The sequence below is a fragment of the Polypterus senegalus genome, chromosome 18 (assembly GCF_016835505.1).
Source record: "Polypterus senegalus isolate Bchr_013 chromosome 18, ASM1683550v1, whole genome shotgun sequence".
NCBI lineage: Eukaryota > Metazoa > Chordata > Cladistia > Polypteriformes > Polypteridae > Polypterus > Polypterus senegalus.
The window spans coordinates 4,988,283-5,007,594 of NC_053171.1; the positions used below are offsets into that span (position 1 = coordinate 4,988,283).

At 44.6% G+C, this 19,312-nt stretch overlaps 1 protein-coding gene across 3 annotated transcripts in view; it reads right to left on the reverse strand.

The window, feature by feature from the left end:
- The window catches only part of prkd1 (protein kinase D1), a 266,398-nt gene that overhangs the window by 72,974 nt on the left and 174,112 nt on the right, over positions 1-19,312 (reverse strand). For all 3 annotated transcript variants that reach the window (XM_039741300.1, XM_039741299.1, XM_039741301.1), the window contains exon 3: positions 9,199-9,330. In XM_039741300.1, coding sequence (XP_039597234.1) covers positions 9,199-9,330 — 132 coding nt within the window. The remainder of the gene's footprint in view (positions 1-9,198; positions 9,331-19,312) is intronic.

A 19,312-nucleotide genomic window follows, 5' to 3' on the forward strand; every position in this document is an offset into this window, starting at 1 on the left:
CTCAGAGTGGTGCACTGAGAGTAACAACGCTAAAGCAGCTGTGGTATTTGGAATAGTTTGGCTAATTTGTGAACCATTATATTGTTACAGGTTGATTACAATCAGGTGCCTTACACTGAAATTAACCGCGTATCGTTTATTAGTTTATTTGATAAAGCCACGTCAGGGATGTGATTCTAAAAAAGGAATTGGAGACCACACAGGAACAGCAGCATTGCTTTAAAGCTGGGTGTCGCCATTTTGCAAAACCAAGTGGAAGCTTGCGTACCCACAGGGTAAGGCTGGCGTGAGAATGTGTGTGACTTTACACCAAGTTTAGTTTTTATACATTGCGATGTGAGCGTGGAAACGGGCGTATGCACTGTTAATACATGAGGCCCCAACTCTTTGGATAACACCAAGAAAATCTGGCATGTAGCTTCATCAGCGTTTAGGGAAAGGCTCATGAGGCGGCTAACATGTCTAGCTCTGTTTTGCGTATTTTGTTTTAATGAACAACATCTTGACTTTTTTGGGGGGTTTTAACCTTGGCCTGTGTTTTAATTACTCTGTTTTGCCACAATTGGAATTTCGATTTCCAAGCTCACTACACCCAGACTTTGTCCTGTGGGCGCCGCTCTACTTCATATCACAACTCTTAGGCAGAATCAGAGTCGCCAACTACAGTAGTGGTCCACATTCCTGTGCAAAAGCCCACCGGAACTGACGCACGTGTTTGTGGAGCAGGGCTAACATTTAGTAGTGAGTGGACGCTGGTGATTAGACTCAGGGGGTTGATGAGCGTTGAGGAAATAATTGAATAAAAAATAAACTTTAAATACAGTACACGGTATATAATTAGGTATTTTACTATTGAATTATTAGATTTACTATTTTACTTTATTCATGAGTGGATGGGCTGATGAACCCCGGAAAAAAATCTTGAATAATAAATAAACTATGTACACATTATACTGTATATAAATAGGAATTTTACCATTTCATTTATTAAATATTTATTTTAAATTATTCCTGTGGTTGTGGTTGAGAGCAGGCGGTCAAATTGTTGATGAACATCTGAGAAAAATTCTTGAAAAACAAAAAAAACTATACAGTGTATGATATACTGTAGGTATTTCATAGTGGATTAAATATTCATTTTAGTATTTTACTTTATTTGTGATCTCGGGAGAGGGTGGTCTGAGAGTTGATAAGCTAAACAAATGGAGTATCTGGCAGTGGTCTCAAACTCCGGTCCTGGGGGGCCCCAGTGGCTGCAGGTTTTCATTCTAACCCTTTTCTGAATTGGTGACCAGTTTTTGCTGCTAGTCAACTCCTTTTCATTTTAATGGACTTGTTTTTTAAGATTTTGTTCCTCTGAATTGCTTCATTTCTTTTCTTAAATGGCACCCAAACAGAAATGTAAGTGAGCCAACAGAAGACCACCTAAGTCAGGGCCTCAAAATCCAACCAATTTCACTCCAACCGGTTGCTCAATTAGGTGGCGAGTCTTGTCATTAATTAAACCCGCTCTTTAATTCCATGGCTTGGTGCTGCTCTCATTGTGCAATAGCAGACATTTTTGAAATTGTTGATTTTCTCTTTTCTGTTCAAATGTTTTACGGATCTGAGCAGATCAGCAGTCCTGAGACCTTCATCTTTCTTTATTTTCAGATATTGTATGATGGACACTGGTTAGTCGGTCCATTTTGGACAGTCATATGTAAAAGTTTGAGAACCCCTCTCAGCCTGCATCATAATTGACTCTCCTTTCAACAAACAAGATATCAGTGGTATGTCTTTCATTTCCTAGGAGTACTGCAGTGTTTTCTGAACAAAGATCTTTAGTGACGCAGTATTTAGTCGTATGAAATGAAATCAAATGTGAAAAACTGGCTGCGCACAAATCTGGGTCCCCTTGTCATTGTGCTGATTTGAATGCCTGTCACTGCTCAATGCTGATTACTTGGCTGGATGAGTTCGTTAAGCCTTGAACTTCACAGATAAGAGTGTCCAGTCATGAGTGGTCAAAGGTATTTAAGGTGGTCAATTCCAAGTTGTGCTTCCTTCCCTTTGAGTCTCCTCTGAAGAGTGACAGACAGCATGGGATCCTCAAAGCAACTCTCCAAAGATCTGAAAACAAAGATTGTTGAGTCTCCTGGTTTAGGGGAAGGCTACAAAAAGCCATCTCAGAGGTTTAAACTGTCAGTCTCAACTGTAAGGAATGGAGTCAGGAAATGGAAGGCCACAGGCACAGTTGATGTTAAACCAACCCAGCAGGTCTGGCAGGCCAAGAAAAATACAGAAGCGACATATGAGCAGGATTGTGAGAATGGTGACAGACAACCACAGATCACCTCCAAAGACCTGCAGGAACATCTCGCTGCAGATGGTGTATCTGTACATCGTTCTACAATTCAGTATGGCAGGGCGATGAGAAAGAAGCCCTTTCTGCACTCACGCCACAAACAGTCCATAGCAGTAGAGACAGCCAGGATCATTTTTTCCCATTGAGATCTGATGTGTTTTCAAAGTGTTCCTTTCATTTTATTGAGCAGTGTATAAAAATCCAATGTCTGTCTGTCTGTCTGCTTTTCATGAGAGGACTACCTAACAGATTTAGATCTGTTTTTTTTTTTGCCTGAACACTCCGGTTGATTTTGCGATTATGAGTCATAGTTCAAATTACAGGAGCAATATATTTGCGCTTATCCGAGACAGGCTGTGGGTCGAGGGGAGGAGATGGCAGGCAGGGCCCTCCTCACTCATGTGCCAGCCTCCGTTCGAGATGGTCTACTTCTGTGTTTTGGAGTGTAACTCGCCTCCACTTAGTCAGCGATACCTGTTTGTTTATTGGTTTGTAAAGTTTGTCTGTTACTACTACACGGGCAGAGCCGCAGGGGACAGCTAGTACAGTATACACGTTATGGTCTGAACACACACCCCCATGACTAAAACGAAAGAAAACGCCTGACTTGTCGGCCCCAGTCCCTAGAGGTGCTCTACAGGCATATTGCCATTATATACATAAACGATCCCAGGCCACGTTTCCTGACACACTTCTTCTGTAAAATGTGTTGGCTGTGGGTCCTCAGTGCTGGTTTGTCACATACAGCATGTGCAGCATTGTTCATAATGGCACTCATGTTTGTCTTCATTCTCTCCTCCTCTACTACATTCAGATGGTCCAGAGTGCATCCCATGATTGAGAAAGGGCTTTTTAATTTACCTAGTGGTTTGGTGGGCCTCTCCTGAAGTGATGTCACCTTCCCAGCACACCACAGTGGCCATCACAGACTTATAGAAGGTGTCCAGGATGTCAGTACCGGCATTAAAGGAAGATGAGTCCACTCTGCTATTTCTTCTATCCTTCCTCTGTGTGATGAGACCAGTCTAACCTGTCATTGATCTGGACCCCCAAGCACTTGTAGGAGTGGACCATCTCTACATCCACTCTCTGAATAGTAACCTATACATGGAGGCTCTTTGGTGTCCTGCAAGTTAGTAAGCAGTTCCTTGGTTTTCATGAAATTAAGTTGCAGACAATTCTTTCTACACCAACAAACAAAGTTCTCCCCTGACTCGTCTCCTCTGTCTCATTCTTATCACCAGTATACCCCATAAGTGACAGGATCACGTATGAATTCCTGCCGGTGACCTGACCTGCTGTCGTATTTGTAGTCGGAGGCATACCGAGTGAAGAGCAAAGCAGACAGGCCTGCTCCATGTGGTGCTCCAGTGTTCCTCACACAGTCCTCGAGTGTCACAAATGGTGGTCTGCCTGACAGAGAATCCATCATCCAGGACACCGGCGTATTCCTGAGCTGACCCCTTAGCAGGGATCGCTGAATTGTACTGAAGGAAGAAATGAAAACATCCTCAGAGTGCTGCCAGTCTTGTGGTGTGAAAGGACTGGACAGACGCAGAAAGAGGTTTGGGGGGCAGCCGCCCGTATACTTGAATTAGGCTGCCAAAGATGAAGGCTTGCATCCATGAACAAGAGGCCTCAACAGACTTCAGTCCAACAATGGAACACCAAAGATGGTGGTTTTAAAACCGGGCAGGAGGAGTGACGTCTTCGGGGTCAGAACCGGAAGTGATGTCATCGAGTCCAGGCAAAATTTCCTGGGGTTGGTCTGCCGATGAAAAAGAGGAAGCATCCATGCACTCTGCCACCCCCTGGCCTGGCACAGAATTATCCCTTTGTGAGCCCTTCAGTTGACTTCGACGCACACGTGTGTGACAATGGATAACTGCATCCTCCACTCCAGACTGTCCGACAGGCAAACTGCAGAGGGTCCAGGTGGTCTACCACAAGAGGACTCATCAATTGATACAATTACAAAGAGGATCTTCCAACCATCATTATTTCAGTCCATTGCCAAAATGACATCTATGTGTTGTGTTTTGTAATAAGGATATCGATTTTACAATCAAATAAAGTTTTACTTTATGTTGTACCGCTCCTCGAGACCCCTTCCCCGCCCTCCACCTTGAGACCCTTTTTTTTTTTGAAATGTGCTACCAATCCTTGGCGTGGCTGAAGACACAAGAAAAAGAAAATGAATAAATGTTTTGGAGCATGAGTGACCAACATGATGCCCCTACTGGCCACACAAGCACACAACACACCAAACAGAAGCAGATCTAGAAATGGAAAGAAAATTGTTATCGTAAATACACGGGGAGCCAAAAAGAAGTAGCACATTTTAAACATTTATTCTACAAAAATGCTACACGATAAACTCAATTTCTTTACGACACGAGAATGGCTATATAAAATAGATTTTTCTTCACCGTGTTTTAAAAACGATGTCGTCGTTAGTGTTACACTCTTTGAGACAATTTCTGAACACTCGCATGACTCGTTCGGCCATTTCGTGGAGAATAGCGTCCTTGAGGGCTTCAAGGTTTTGAGGTTGGTGTGTGTATACCTGTGACTTAAGGGAGCCCCAAACGGAGTGGGATCAGGCGAACGTGAAGGCCACCCGACATCACCACGCAGGGAGATCAGCTTCCCTGGAAACATCTCCCACAAAACTTGCATGGATCTCTGCGCCGTATGAGCTGTTTCTCCAGGTATCCACCACATCCATTTCTTGTAGTTGGGTTTCAAAAAGTTCTCCAGCATTTCAATGGAACATTTTGAAGTGACGGTGACCATTGCTCCCCCCTCCTCGAAATAGTAAGGGCCTACCCTACTATGTATTAGAACATTAGAACAATCTGGACGAGAACAGGCCATTCAGCCCAACAAAGCTCGCCAGTCCTGTCCACTTGTTTCCTCCAAGAAAACATCAAGTCGAGTTTTGAAAGTCCCTAACGTCTTACTGTCTACCACACTACTTGGTCGCTTATTCCAAATGTCTATCGTTCTGGGACATGGGGTCAGGGGAGGCAGGTGAAGCTCTAGTAAAAAAAACTAATAATGATAACATAAGATAAAGGTGTCCACTGGTCACATGGTCTGTGCTATAAATTTGTTTTCTGTATGATTCCAATAATTTTGATCATTTTTATAGTCCTGCGGTGGGCTGGCGCCCTGCCTGGGGCACCCTGTGTTGGCTGAGATTGGCTCCAACAGACCCCCGTGACCCTGTAGTTAGGATATAGCGGGCTGGATAATGGATGGATGGATTTTTATAGTCAAAATCTCTGAATTGGCAAATTTCCTGTTCTAATTTATGGTGGAGAAACGCGAGGCACAGCAGTGACAAGCCTCACCTCCTTCGGACTGCGCTCTTCGTCACACACTGATGGAGTGACGCCTGCAAATGGAGCGTGCCAGTCGCTGTCTCTCTGTATGTTGCCAGTATAAGGTTTGCAGACTCGTTTATTACACACCCTGACTTTCCACAGTTGGGCTAATATCTATAATAAATGTGTGTCACATATTAAATCTTGGGCGGCATGGTGGCGCAGTGGGTAGCGCTAGTGCCTCACAGATAGGAGACCGGATTCACTTCCCGGGTCCTCCCTGCTTGGAGTTGGCATGTTCTCCTCGTGTCTGCGTAGGTTTCCTCCCACAGTCCAAAGGCATGCAGGTTAGGTGCATTGGTGATTCTAAATCGTCCCGTCTGTGTGTGCTTGGTGTGTGTGTGCCCTGCGGTGGGCTGGCGCCCTGCCCGGAGTTTGTTTCCTGCCTTGTTCCCTGCGTTGGCTGGGATTGGTTCCAGCAGACCCCCGTGACCCTGTAGTTAGGATATAGCGGGTTGGAAAATGGATGGATATTATATCTTACTGATCAGACATGAAAAGACAGAAGGTGAGGCAGACAATACCGTGCCGCCCTGAAGTGGGTGCATGTGAGCCCAAAAGGCGCTCTTAGTTGCTGTTCTTCTACTTAAAATTGATTAAAACATCCGAATTAAACATCTAAATATTTCAATGAAGGTCAAATTTGAAATCCGTTTTTTTTTTTGTACACCGCTCTATACTTTCCTTTGTATTGAATGAGTGTGAATTGTAGAATTGCAATGGCAAATTGAGAACACATGGAGGGTGAGGAGCAAATGCGCTCTCTCTCTGCCACTATAAACGTCACGTTCTTTCTTATGCGCCTTACCTGTGTGTGTGTAAAGAATGAGATGAGATATGAAACATAACCAGTAGTCAGTGAAACAGTGAATAAGAGACTCTTTGGTGTTCATATATTTGTAAATCTCACTCTGAAAGAGTCGGTGCCTCACCAGCCATGAACCTCACTGCACGTCACTGACCCAAATTCTGCAATGGCACACCAAACTGTAACACATGTGCTCCCTGTACGGGGGTCTCAGATGATGTTCACAAGGGTTGGTTTCAGCCCAATAGCGAATGTTTTGCTTATTTATGCAACCATTCAAATGGAAATGTGCCTCTTGGCTGCACATGACGATGGCATCTCGATGAACGGTGTGCAGAATGTTAGCGCACAACTCTCTATGGCTCTCCCAGTCTCTCCAGCGAGTTCCTGCACTGTCATCATCTTGTATGGATGGAAATGAAGGTCCTCATGCAAAATCAAAGACGTGCTGGGAAATGCCGAAGGCAGAAGCGTGCTGAACGTCGAGAAGATGGCAACATTGACACCCTTAAAGATTGGATGTTTTCAAGCGTTCATACAGTCCGAGGACAGCCTGGAGAGTTACTTCTCAATGTTGTTCCCGTCTGTCTAAATTTAGAATTGTTTTCCGATTTGGGACGTCACCGTTAGGAGAAATGCTGAAGTGCGTTCAGAAGGCACGTTGAATAGTGATGATGGATTCTTCATTTTTGAAGCACGCTCGACAGCGAAAGCAACAGTGCGCACCGGACCAAGGCATGTGGCCAACTGAAAACTACAAGGGATCGCCGATCAAAGGACCCCAACCTACTCGGCTGCCACAACCTCACACAAAGACATTGAGAAATGTGTGAGAAATGTACAATAAATCAACTGTCACACATGTGCGTCGGAGGGTCACCTTCCAGGTTTATTAGAGGTAAGCAATACCACAGCAGGGCAAGAGGGGGCGCAGCCGCTAACATCTCGTTCTCTGATTCTTGGCAGTGAGAAGATGCTCACCCCTAATGACTGTCGGGCTGCCATAACAGCTGATTGCTTCTCTCAGTTAACTGTTCCACCATGATGAGAAGATTGTGCTTTGGTGGTCCAGATTAATATAGAAACAAGTGTGTGGATACAGCGGATACAGAAACATGCTACTGTACTCATCCGAGGATGTGGATCACTTAATTCAGCGTGCATTTAAAACACTCAACCTACAGTCAGAGTGCACATTTATGTACCGTGATGCCCATTGTGAGTAGGACAGGATGGCATCCTGGCAGGACGACAGCATGACCTCTGGACAAGATGGTAGTTGGCAGGGGGGTGGACAACCAGAAGCTGGAGGCCAGAAGCAGTTCCACCCTCTATGCGTTAGGTGATGCTGTTCCAATGGTGGTGTCCCAGCTTACACACCGACAGGGGCTCATGGGAATTGGAGTCCTGAAGTGCAACCCTGTCGGGCTCCCTGGATGCCACAAGAGGGAGGGAGGACTACCCTGGGTCTCAGAAAACCCAGAGGTGCTCCCCACAAGTCACCAGAAGCTGTTCTGAGTCCAGTGTAAAAGGAGCCCAGCAGTTGGGGGGTCAGCGGGCGACACTCAAATGGAGGCAGAAGGAGAGGACAGAGTTTCTTTGTTTGTGTGGTCATTGGCTGTGCTTCACTGTGCACAGTGCTGGGTGGATTAAGAAAATCCAGTATCTGAACCCAGGACTGTGTTGGGTGTTATTGAGTGTGGGGTTTGGGGCTTGCTGATGCCCCCAGCTGGTTACACCATGTTGTGCGCCATTAGTTTCCACCTGAAAAACGATTCTGCAAAGTGCAACTCAGTTTGTTCTGTTATGCATTAATGTTAGCTTTTCAATCAGATTTTTAAATTCCCTGCCATCATTGATTGTCTTTATGCTTCATTTGAGCCATGTGGTAACGTCAGACAATACACAATAAAATGGCATGTTTTGTGTTGGCCATATTCTGGATTGTGAGATTCCATACAATGAAAACTTTTCTCATGTCTATTCAAAATCCATAATTGGAATGAAAAAGACCTCAAAAACACAACGTTAATGTGGCATAAAGGGTCACAATGAAGTCATTCATAACAGATCTGTGAACAGCAGTCAGTAAAACCCCCTTCAGTGTTATAAACCGGGACTCTCGAGCACACAAATCCCTGGGTTTCCAAAAATACCCCTTTAGAGTGGGAAATCCCATCAAAAACCCTGGCTAATACCATAGGGCCATGTAGGATCTTTATGAAATAAAGGATTTGTGTTACAAAAAAAATAGAATCTGTTCAGCAAAAGCAAGCTCAGTAGATCACAAATGCCAAAAGGAAGACAATCAATTGCAAACAAAGTCCCTGTACTACACCCAAGGAGAGTGGTCGAAAAAGACGATAAGAAAATCGAAATCCAGAAAAATCACAGTGGAAACACAAGAAATTCTCACTGACTCCCGAGTTCACTCAAAGAACCGCCAGGGACTATAAGTAACCCGCACCTTTGTAAGGCTGAGGGGCAATCCTCGGCGGTGATGGGCAGGTGGGGGGACCACCCACCAGACACAAGGAACAATGCAGAAAACAAAATGAATGCAATAAACATTAACATAAATGAAGAACTCAAAAATGAACAGAAAGGAGAAGGACTCGAACCCCTAGCTGAAATACAAACATTGAGCTCCTTACCTTCACATTTAAGGCCCTGTCTCACAAGCCCCCACAGCATTTCTCCGCAGTGATCGCAAAACGTCGGCGCTCGGTAGGAGTGGACAAACAGCGCATGAGGACGGATCTGAAAATCTTCAAACGTCGCCGATGCTGCAAGGTAAAGAGGGAAGAGAGTTTAGAATTCAAGCCACTGTGTGACATTATGGCGGTTTGTCACTAAAGTGTTACATTTCGTAAAAGATCAGCTTAATCACAAAATGCTCTGTGAGCAGTGAGCTTAAAGACGTATTCCAACCACATTGTTTAGGGTGATTGCAAGAGAAAAATGTACGTTTCCGGGAGAAAGTTGTGGATGGCCTCCAAACAATAACAGGCAGGGGAAAGGCGCTATATAAATAACATGATGATGATAATAATTGGTGTGTGGATGTATGTGTGCGTGTCCTGCGGTGGCCGGGGCCTGCTGGTGCCCTGCCCAGGGTTTGTTTCCTACCTTGCACCCTGTGTTGGATTGGGATCGGCTCCAACAGACCCCCGTGACCCTGTAGTTGGGAAATAGCGGGTTGGATAATAGATGGATGGATGATAATAATGATAATACATCATCATCGTCATCGTCATTATTATTATTATTATTATTATTATTATTATTATTATTATTAAGGGCTTACTGAGGGACTTGGAAATTGTAGAGAGAGATGTGCTGTGAGGATTAAATAGGCTGAAATCGAACAAATCACCCGGACCAGCGAACGTTTATCACAGAGTGCTTAAGGAGGTTAGTGGAGCCAATAAAAGCCTTTGATGCGTATTCTGCAAAACTCTTTGGAAATTCCTAAGGACTAGACGACAGTAAACATTACCTAAGGATCGGGCTGATGTCCTGGACAAAAGTGTTGAGAAGGACACAAGTGTTGGTTTTCACAAAGTCTGCTGCTTCAGTGTTTTAAGATCTTTTTCTCAGATGTTTCTATGGTGTACTGAAGTAGAATTACACGCATTTCAGAAGTTTCAAAGGCTTTTATTGGCAAAGACATGAAGTTTAAGCAAAGGGTCAATATTTGCAGTTTTGGCCCTTCTTTCTTTTTAAGACCTCTGCAGTTCACCCTGGCAGGCTGGCAATCATCTTCTGGGCCCAATCCTGACTGATGGCAGCAGCTCATTTTTGCAGAATCATTGTTTGGAGTTTGTCGGAATTGGTGACTTTTTGTTTGTCCACCCGCTTGTTTATCAAATCGATTCCATTACGTACAGAAATGTGCTGACAGGACTCCATCATTACACACAGAAGTTCAATATGGTGTCCCGCAGCACTCAGTTTTCACTCATTTGCAGATGACGCCCAGTTCTACTTTTCTTTCAGATCAAATGAAGTTTCTCCGATGTTATCTTTAATTAGTTGTGTTAGTGAATTAAAGGAGTGGATGGATGAGAACGACTTGTCTTTAAACAGATGTTAATTATTGGAGGGAGTGACGCTGATCACAATAATATTCTGTCATCATTTAACTCAGTTGGAATCTACATTAATTTTACTGAATCAGCCCGCAATCTCTGAGTTCTCTTTGACTCTAGCAGGTCCTTTAAAGCAAACATTAAAAATCAGGTGTCTTCCATCTTGAAAATATTGGGAAATTAAGGAGCTTTCTAAATAAACAGGATTCTGAGAAATTAATTCCTGCATTCATCTCTAGTAGGATTGACTCCTGCAATGCGGTGTTCACTGGCTGTTCAGACTGTTTTCTATTCAGCCTCCAGTTAATCCAAAATGCTGCTGCAAGAATTATTACAAGAACTAGAAAATACAAACACATAACTCCAGTTCTTAAATCTTTACACTGGCGCCCGGTTAAGTTTAGGGCAGATTTCAAAATCCTCCTTTTAACTTATAAAGCATTAAATGGCCGAGGTCCGGCTTACTGGTCTGAACTTATCATGACTTACAAACCAGAGCGCACATTAAGATCTGAAGATGCTGGTCTGATTAGGATTCCAAGGATTAATAAAATAACAGTGGGAGGTCAAGCTTTTAGTTACAGGACCCCCTAAACTGTGGAGTGGTCTGCCTGCTACTATAAGAGATGCTCCTTCATCCTCACGAGTTCAGTTTAGCACACCCTGACTAGAGCTGCTGATTAACTGTGCAGACTGTCATTAGCACTAAAGTAACATGACAGTTGTAATTTATTACTCACCCTCACCTGTTCTGGTACTCAAATGTGCCACTTGGTGCCACTGCCCACCTGCCTGTCTAAGGTAAAGTCATCTCTGATGGGGGATCGCAGGAATCATGGGAAAGAGGGGTCCTTTCATCGGATTGGCTGGCCCAGCACTGACTCAGCTGTGGAATGGCCAATAGGGGGAGGCAGCTTGATGGCCGAGGTCTCCAGGACTCTAAACTAATCCAAATCATATTATGGGATGTCATCTACTGTTAAATTCTGCTCGTACTTGTAATATTTCTACTGCACTATTGTATTGTATTGTATTAAGGATGACTTGTGTTCTGTTCTGGGTATTGTGTTGTATTGACCCCCTTTCTTTTGACACCCACTGCACGCCCAACCTTCCTGGAAGGGGGTCTCTCTTTGAACTGCCGTTCCCAAGGTGTCTTCCTTGTCTTCTTAGAGAGTCAGGGCTGGGGGGCTGTCAAGAGGCAGGGCCTGTTCAAGCCCATTGCAGCCCTCCTTGTGTGATTTTGGGCTACACAAAAATAAATTGTATTGTATAGTAATTAAAGAGGAGGCGTGACTAGCAAACTGTAAAAGAAGAGGATATTCAGGAGGGAGGGCATTCATTGGGACCACCAAGTGCTCATCCATTTCAAAAGGTGTTTGCCAATCTGAACGCGCCCGACGTTCAGGAGCCGCCGAGCCACATTTACTATTCCTCCTGTTAAACGTTCGAGCTGCAAATGGTGCAGCCAGTCAAAGAGTGAGACTCTTCATTCCTCTTCATTCCTGAAATCCATGAATACATTAAGACCACCGAAAAGAAACCAAAACAGACCCGTCGCCTTTGTCTTCTAAGAAGAAACGCTTAACGATGCAGGAAGAGTAACACAGACGTCAAGTGCAAACGCGTTAAAATATTAGGAGTGCTTTTCGCTAACAAGAATGGCAAACTACCTTATTATCTAATTTGAATAGCGGGTAGCACCTCTGCCAATTAATAATCAAACACGAGAGCTGCCATTTCTGTTTTTTTTTTGTTTTTTTTTTTCAGAGACACTTGCTCATTACTCCACGTCACATTCCCAGAAGCCAGTTTTCCCACATGACATACATTTATGGGGTGACTAGAGTTGGCAAGGAGTGCATTACCGACACAAGAAATCCCAGGCATCATATTAAACGAGAAATTCATTTCAAAGGAAATTTCTCACCATGTTGTTTTCAACTTAGTTTGTCCTTCCTTTCCAAGCACTTTGCTCTAAATTACAAAAAGAAGTTTCCTGATCAGTGACGGGCCTCCATTTTCATCCCTCACACAAGAAGTGGATCCAACGGGGAAAGTTTATGACTTGCATCAGACAAAATATGAAAGCTCCGCGACACGTGAGGACATGAGAGTGACGAGAGGGCTGACAACATTGGCACCCAAACACACCACTCGCACTATTAGGTCACTCCACAGGGAGGCGCACTTTCATACTGTGACGACGCTGACTCCTGCACCAGGCGTGGATGACATCATGAGCTCAATGAGCCATCGGGATAGGGATGAGCGGGCCACTGTCACACGATCACTGAGCAGCGTGACACTAGCGAGGAGTCACCTGAAAGAGCGATGGACTGAGCATTGACGGGCACAGCACGGGCTTCAGGGACGATTTGTCTGCTGTATGTCTAATTAACGGAGGGCCATTTCAGAGCCACACACTGGGGCTTCGTTATCTGAATATTCCTACATTGTCAGCACTTTTTAACAGTTGAGCTTTGTGTCAAATGACCAGTAACAGATCATATCCCATCCCTGTTGACTTTCTGCACACTTTATTGTGTTGTATGTACATTTTATTTTAAATGGATCAATTTGGCACTTTTAATTATCAATCTACACTCAGTACCTTATAATGACAAAGTGAAAGTGTGACTTTAGAAGGGTTTGCAAATTTATTGCAAATCAAAAACTGAAAACTCTCACTCACAGCAGAATTCAGGGGTCTGAAAACTTTCTGAGCCCACTATATAAGGAACGTGCTTGTTTTAAACGGAAACGCTTAACCTCTAAGCTTACATATGAAAAAAGCAACTGCTGGTCACAACTGGGGTACACAATATAAAAATAAGCAGCATAAATGGTACATCAAGGTCAAACTAACTCAGTTAATTACAGCAATTTATAATCGTCAGTTAGTGGGAGCCTTTCATCCCATCATTATGTCTGCCCCAAGACTATGAGATATGACATAATTTAAAAAACGTAAAGGACATCCCTGTGGTCCAGTTTAGTCTGAATTTGTGCTTTGTGATTTAAAGTTCAGTGATAGATAGATAGATAGATAGATAGATAGATAGATAGATAGATAGATAGATAGATAGATAGATAGATAGATAGATAGATAGATAGATAGATAGATGAATGAAAGGCGCTAAAAAATAGATGCATACACTGGAAAGAGTAAGAAAAGAAAAAATGTACAAATGACAGAAAATGTGTGCTGTGTGATAGTTACCTGATAAATATAATATATATATATATATATATATATATATATATATATATATATATATATATATATATACAGTATACACAGTGTGTGTGTGTACTTTTCTACTCAAGATGAAGCACAAATATAAATTTACATTAAATAAAATTTAATTACAGTAGTGGAGTTTGGAGCTCTTTATGTTTGATCTTGTGTCCTATTCTTATCCATTCATGTCCTAGGCTGTGGTGATAAGTGAGAGGAGGTGTGTTTATGAATGCAAAAGGGGTGTGGTATGCTGAACAGGGTGTGGCCATGACCCAGTAGTCAAAGATAAACGAAAAAAGTTGCAAGATGCAAGATAAGCTAATGACAAGTAATTTTGGTGGTCACCTTTTATCCAAAGATCCTTATGAAATACAAATATTTTCCACAATTGTGTTCATATTTCTGTTGCCAGGGTGCTGGTTCAGGGTCACATAGGGCATCTATCTATCTATCTATCTATCTATCTATCTATTATATAGTGCCTTTCACATCTATCTATCTATCTATCTATCTATCTATCTATCTATCTATCTATCTATCTATCTATCTATCTATCTATCTATCTATCTATCTATCTATCTATCTATCTATTATATAGTGCCTTTCATATCTATCTATCTATCTATCTATCTATCTATCTATCTATCTATCTATCTATCTATCTATCTATCTATCTATCTATCTATCTATCTATCTATCTATCTATCTATCTGTCCTCTTTCTGGCCAGGTGTCCCCTCCTTGGTGTCACTCTGTACACCCAGAGAGGCTCAAATGTCCCTGCCAGCCCTGTGGGTCCCAGCGGGCACTTTATGACTCCAGGGTGCTCCTTGGCCCCTCTCTTATACTGGTATCTGTGCCTACCGTCCTTCTGGGCCACACAGCACATTTTGAGGTGACATTGTCCCCGAATTGTGTCCACACTGTAATTGGCTGGCCCTCTTCTGCCCTCCCGGTGGTGTCTTTGCCCCTCACACCCTCACTCTGGGTGCACCCATAGGCAGTTCAGGCTTGTGAAGGGTGTCACTGCGGGGCAGGTGGTCCCGTCCCGCTAGGTGCCCCTCAGTAAGATTGTGTGGGTGTCCCATTAACCGTATGTCATGATGATTAAAGCTACCTGCACAAGACGGACACGTCCAGATCAAGGCCGCCCGCCGTTCTGCTTCAGGATGGCGACAATCCACGTTTTGAATCGAGGATTCTGTTTATGTGCATATAAACAAAAGACATTAAATACGGACAGAAAAAAAACACGGAGCGCTGCCAAATGCTTCTTTGTAGCAATGAACAACTTCTTTGTTTTGTTTGTTTCTCATTCAATGTTTGCTTCTGTCTTCCCAGGGCCAGTTTGGCTTTTTAACTGTGCCGTCTTGTTGCCGATGGGAGCCGCGTCCAAATGAAATAAAGTTTAACAGATCTAATGACAGATGACGAGTCTTCCAATCCAATTAAGGTTTCACTTGATTCTCCGTTTTCCGCAGCCAAAATTGACAACCTCCAAATTCAATTCCAGGCGACTCACCACACAGTCGCGCTGCCAAGAATTATTTATTGTAAATGTTTGACGTGCGGCAACAGACAGGCTGGACTGGGAGCCAAAATGTATCGGTGCTAATGTACAATGATGTCGTGAAACAAACGGAAAACCTGCCCTGACTCTGTCGGGGAGATGGGGAGACAGGGGGAGACGGACTCCTCCATTTGATATAGCGCCTTACAGAGACTCGCAATCACAAGGACCCAAAAAACTTCTTAAGAAAATGGCACAAAGAAACAGTAGGCAGCAGATGTGTGTGGCAGAAAAACAAAACCAAAGAACGAATGCTGAAAAAGGGGGCATCTCAATGAAGACACAAAGCCTCTTACCTCCCATTGCTCCCTTCTAGTACTTCATGTTTTATTTCTAAAGATCAATCCCACCCAACGTAAAGCAAGTGACAGAGGAGTGGATTCAGCTACCTAATGCCAGACTGCTGAGGTGGCCCTAAAAGGGACCTTTGGCTTCACCAGGCTGTCACACACTCTGAGGTGTTTCGTCCCCTCAGCCCCCCAAAACACACATACTTGCACCACCCAGCTCTGCCGCCCATTTGTTCACTCGGGCTCAGAGGCAACTCGAGTGTCATCCTGTCCCCAAGTTCTCAGAGCCAAGCCAATGCCAGAGGCCCGCTGGTGGCTATGCAATCAGGCGAAAAGGAGTACATGGAAAAAAGGTGCTGCCACACAGTGCCACCATGTCTGCACCTCCCACTCATGTTGTTCAGGTGGCTGCTAATGGAGCTGGGTATCCCTGACCCCTCCATAGCTTCCCAATGAGGGTGTTCCACTCAGGTCCGGAGCTGGGGTCATTACGTTAACGTTGCGTGCCAACTGGGATGCGACCTCGACGCATTTAAACTTGAGGTGGTCTGCTTGAAAGGTGCATTGAAACTCTCCCAGTCAGAAGGTACAGTTTGTAGACCAGAGAACTGGGTGGGGTTAGACCAGGGTCCTTCGTTTAGCGTACATTTAGAGATAAGCCAGTGAAATTGAATTTGTGAAAAGATGCCATTTTGCTCCAATTCTCTGGCCATTTTGTGGCCAGCATCATTGTCCCAGGTTGATGGCCTTCAGTACATCTAAAAACTGCTTTGGATGAGAGACAAATTTTAGTGTGTGCATCAGAAAATAAAACTCATCTGTTTTGCTTAAGGTGGTAATGTGAGGTGGATGGAATCCAACTGGAGACGCTGAAAGCGCCGGACATTGAGGAGTCCATGTGATGTTCCTCAGAAGGTGGGTGAAGCACCCTTGGAATGATACACTGGTGTGGTGGTGCTCATATTTAAGAAGAGTGACCAGAGGGTGTGTTCCAGCTATACTCTTCAGCCTTCCACTTAAGGTGTATGCAAGGGGGCCGGAGGGGAGACTCCGCATGATGGTTGAATCGAAGATACAGGAGGAGCAAAGGGAATTCTGTCCTGGCTGTGGAACAGTAGACCAGCTCTTCTACCTGGCACAGTTTCTGGAGGGTCTGTGCAGTTTGATCACCCTGTCCACACATGTTCTATAGACTTGGAAAAAGCATCTGACCGTGTCCTTCAGAGGTGCGGCAGGACTATAGGGTAACAGGTCCACTCTTGTGTGCTACTCATTCCCTATACGAATGTAGGGAGAGTTGTGACCGAATACTTGGCGTTATGAGGAATTCATTGATTGTGGGTGTTGCGCTGTATGTCGTCACCATCTCAGTTTGAGGTTTTCATGGTTTGACTGGCAGCCGTGGCCATTACCCGGCTGGATAGAAGGATGCACTTGTATGGCACTACCTTCCCCAGTACGGTAGAGGACAGCGCTCCAGGGTGGCTGTGGCACCACGGATTCCCGCCGGGAGCTGGAGTTTGGTACAGCAATGCTGGGTTCTGTGGGAGCTGCCAGGGGGAGCTGCACAGCCCTATATTAGGCTTTCACCACACCTGGTTAATGAGCCACCTGGAACACTCCTAGGGCCAACATGAAAGGAGCCGCCTCACTCACCTCAACAAGCCAGAGCCGGGAAGAAGAGGGACAAAGCTTGACCATGGAGGTGTGGAGGCAGAAAAGAGAGAAGAAGAAGAAGAAGAAGAAGAAGAAGAAGACAGAAGGCACTGTATATTTGGTGCTCTGTGTACTGTGCTGGTGCAGGGAGTGAGGGAGGCGCACTTTCCCTTTTGTAAAAAAAGTATGTACTGTGCTGGAACTCATGGATCTGTCTGTCTGTGTTGGGGTTAGGGCAGCTGGAGAGCCCCTGGTGGTCCACAATGGACAGGATATCAAGGTGCTGCAAAGGAGGTCAGGGTGTCCAGTAAGGAAGGCTAGGAAGAGCCTCATTGCATTATGCAGATAATGTTGTCCTGTTTGTCTTATCGGACCGTAACCTGTGACACATACTCGTGGGGTCAACACCTCCAGGTCAGAGGGTCATGGTCCTCTCTCGGAAAAGAGTGGAATGCTCCCTCCAGGTGAGGGGTAAACAACTGCCATTTCTGGAGACGTTCTAGTATTTCAGGATCTTGTTGATGAGGGATGGAAAAAGGGATTGTGAGATTGACAAGTGGATGGGAGCAGCAGCAGGTGTTCTGTGAGTTCTGTACCGGCCCGTGGTGGAGAAGTGGAAGTTAAGTCTAAAGACGAAACTCTTGAGTTGCCGGTTGATCAACATTCCAGTTCTCAGCTATGATCAGGGGTGTGGATGAGATCACAAGTACACGTGAAGACATGAGGTTTCTTTGTACGGTGGCTGGGATGATATTCCGTGACCGAGTTAGAAGCTCGACGATTCAGGAGGACATCAACAGAGCAGAGTCAGATTGAGAAGAACCAGTTGAGATGGTTTGGGCATGTTGTTAGGGTGCCACCCTGGAATGGCTGCCCTGGAATGATGATGGGCACATTCAATTGGGCGGAGACTCCTGGCAGACCCAGGGCATGCTGGAGGGATTATATCTCACTGCTGACTTGGGAATGTCTATGAATCCTTCAGGAAAAGCTGGAATCTGAAGTTTGTTTCCCTTGGTTTCTGTTTGCCTGGTGGTGATCTGGTGGTAATTCCAAAAGGGGCAAACCCCAAGGCTTAGGTGAAAGTAAAATGGATTCTCACCCACTAAAAGGAATTGGAGTGGCTTCCTCAGGATCCTGTTCGTGACGCCAATAAAACTGTTGAAATCTTGAGTCACCATCTGGAGTCAAATGTTTCAAACAGAGGAGATCTTTACTGAAGATAATTGATCAAGATGACACAGACACAAGGAACAGATGCCATCTGAGAGAGCATGCCTACCATACCTTGGCACTGAGCCACTTACATACAGACTGGGAGATTAAGAGCCCTTGTGACTGTTACACAGGGGACTTGTGGACAATGGACACTGAAGTCTTTGGTTGAGTTAAACGAGGAGCAAGTTCAACAGAAATGATGGGGTGCCAACCGGGTCACCCTGTTTAATTCAAATTGTGCCATCAGGCAAAAGAGGCGCCAAAAGAGTATGGCATGCCTGGCTTGTCTTAAGTGGTTTGGTTGAGAGGGTCTGTCTGTCCTGCAGTCTGCTCAATTTCCAAATGAGACGCCTGCTTCTGGGGGATTGGTATGGCTTGGACCAGAAGGGGTTAGGGTCGAATGTGCAGGGAAAAAGGATATGATCCCATTAGCAACAGCGCCCCTCGTGCCCCGGGGTGGTGTTACAAACATCTGATGAGCCCAGCAAGTGATCCTCTGATGTGCATGAGTGACACGTCACACTTTTAGCCTTGACTTTTAGCCCAGTTATTTAGCAAAGTTTAGTAAATGGTGTACGGCAGATCTTAAACAAAGAACACAGATGTTTTTGGACATTATGTCTGATGTTTCATTTTGTTTGTGTGTATAGTTTTAACTCATTCTTTGGACTCTCTCTGTCACTGTACTGACAATAAATCC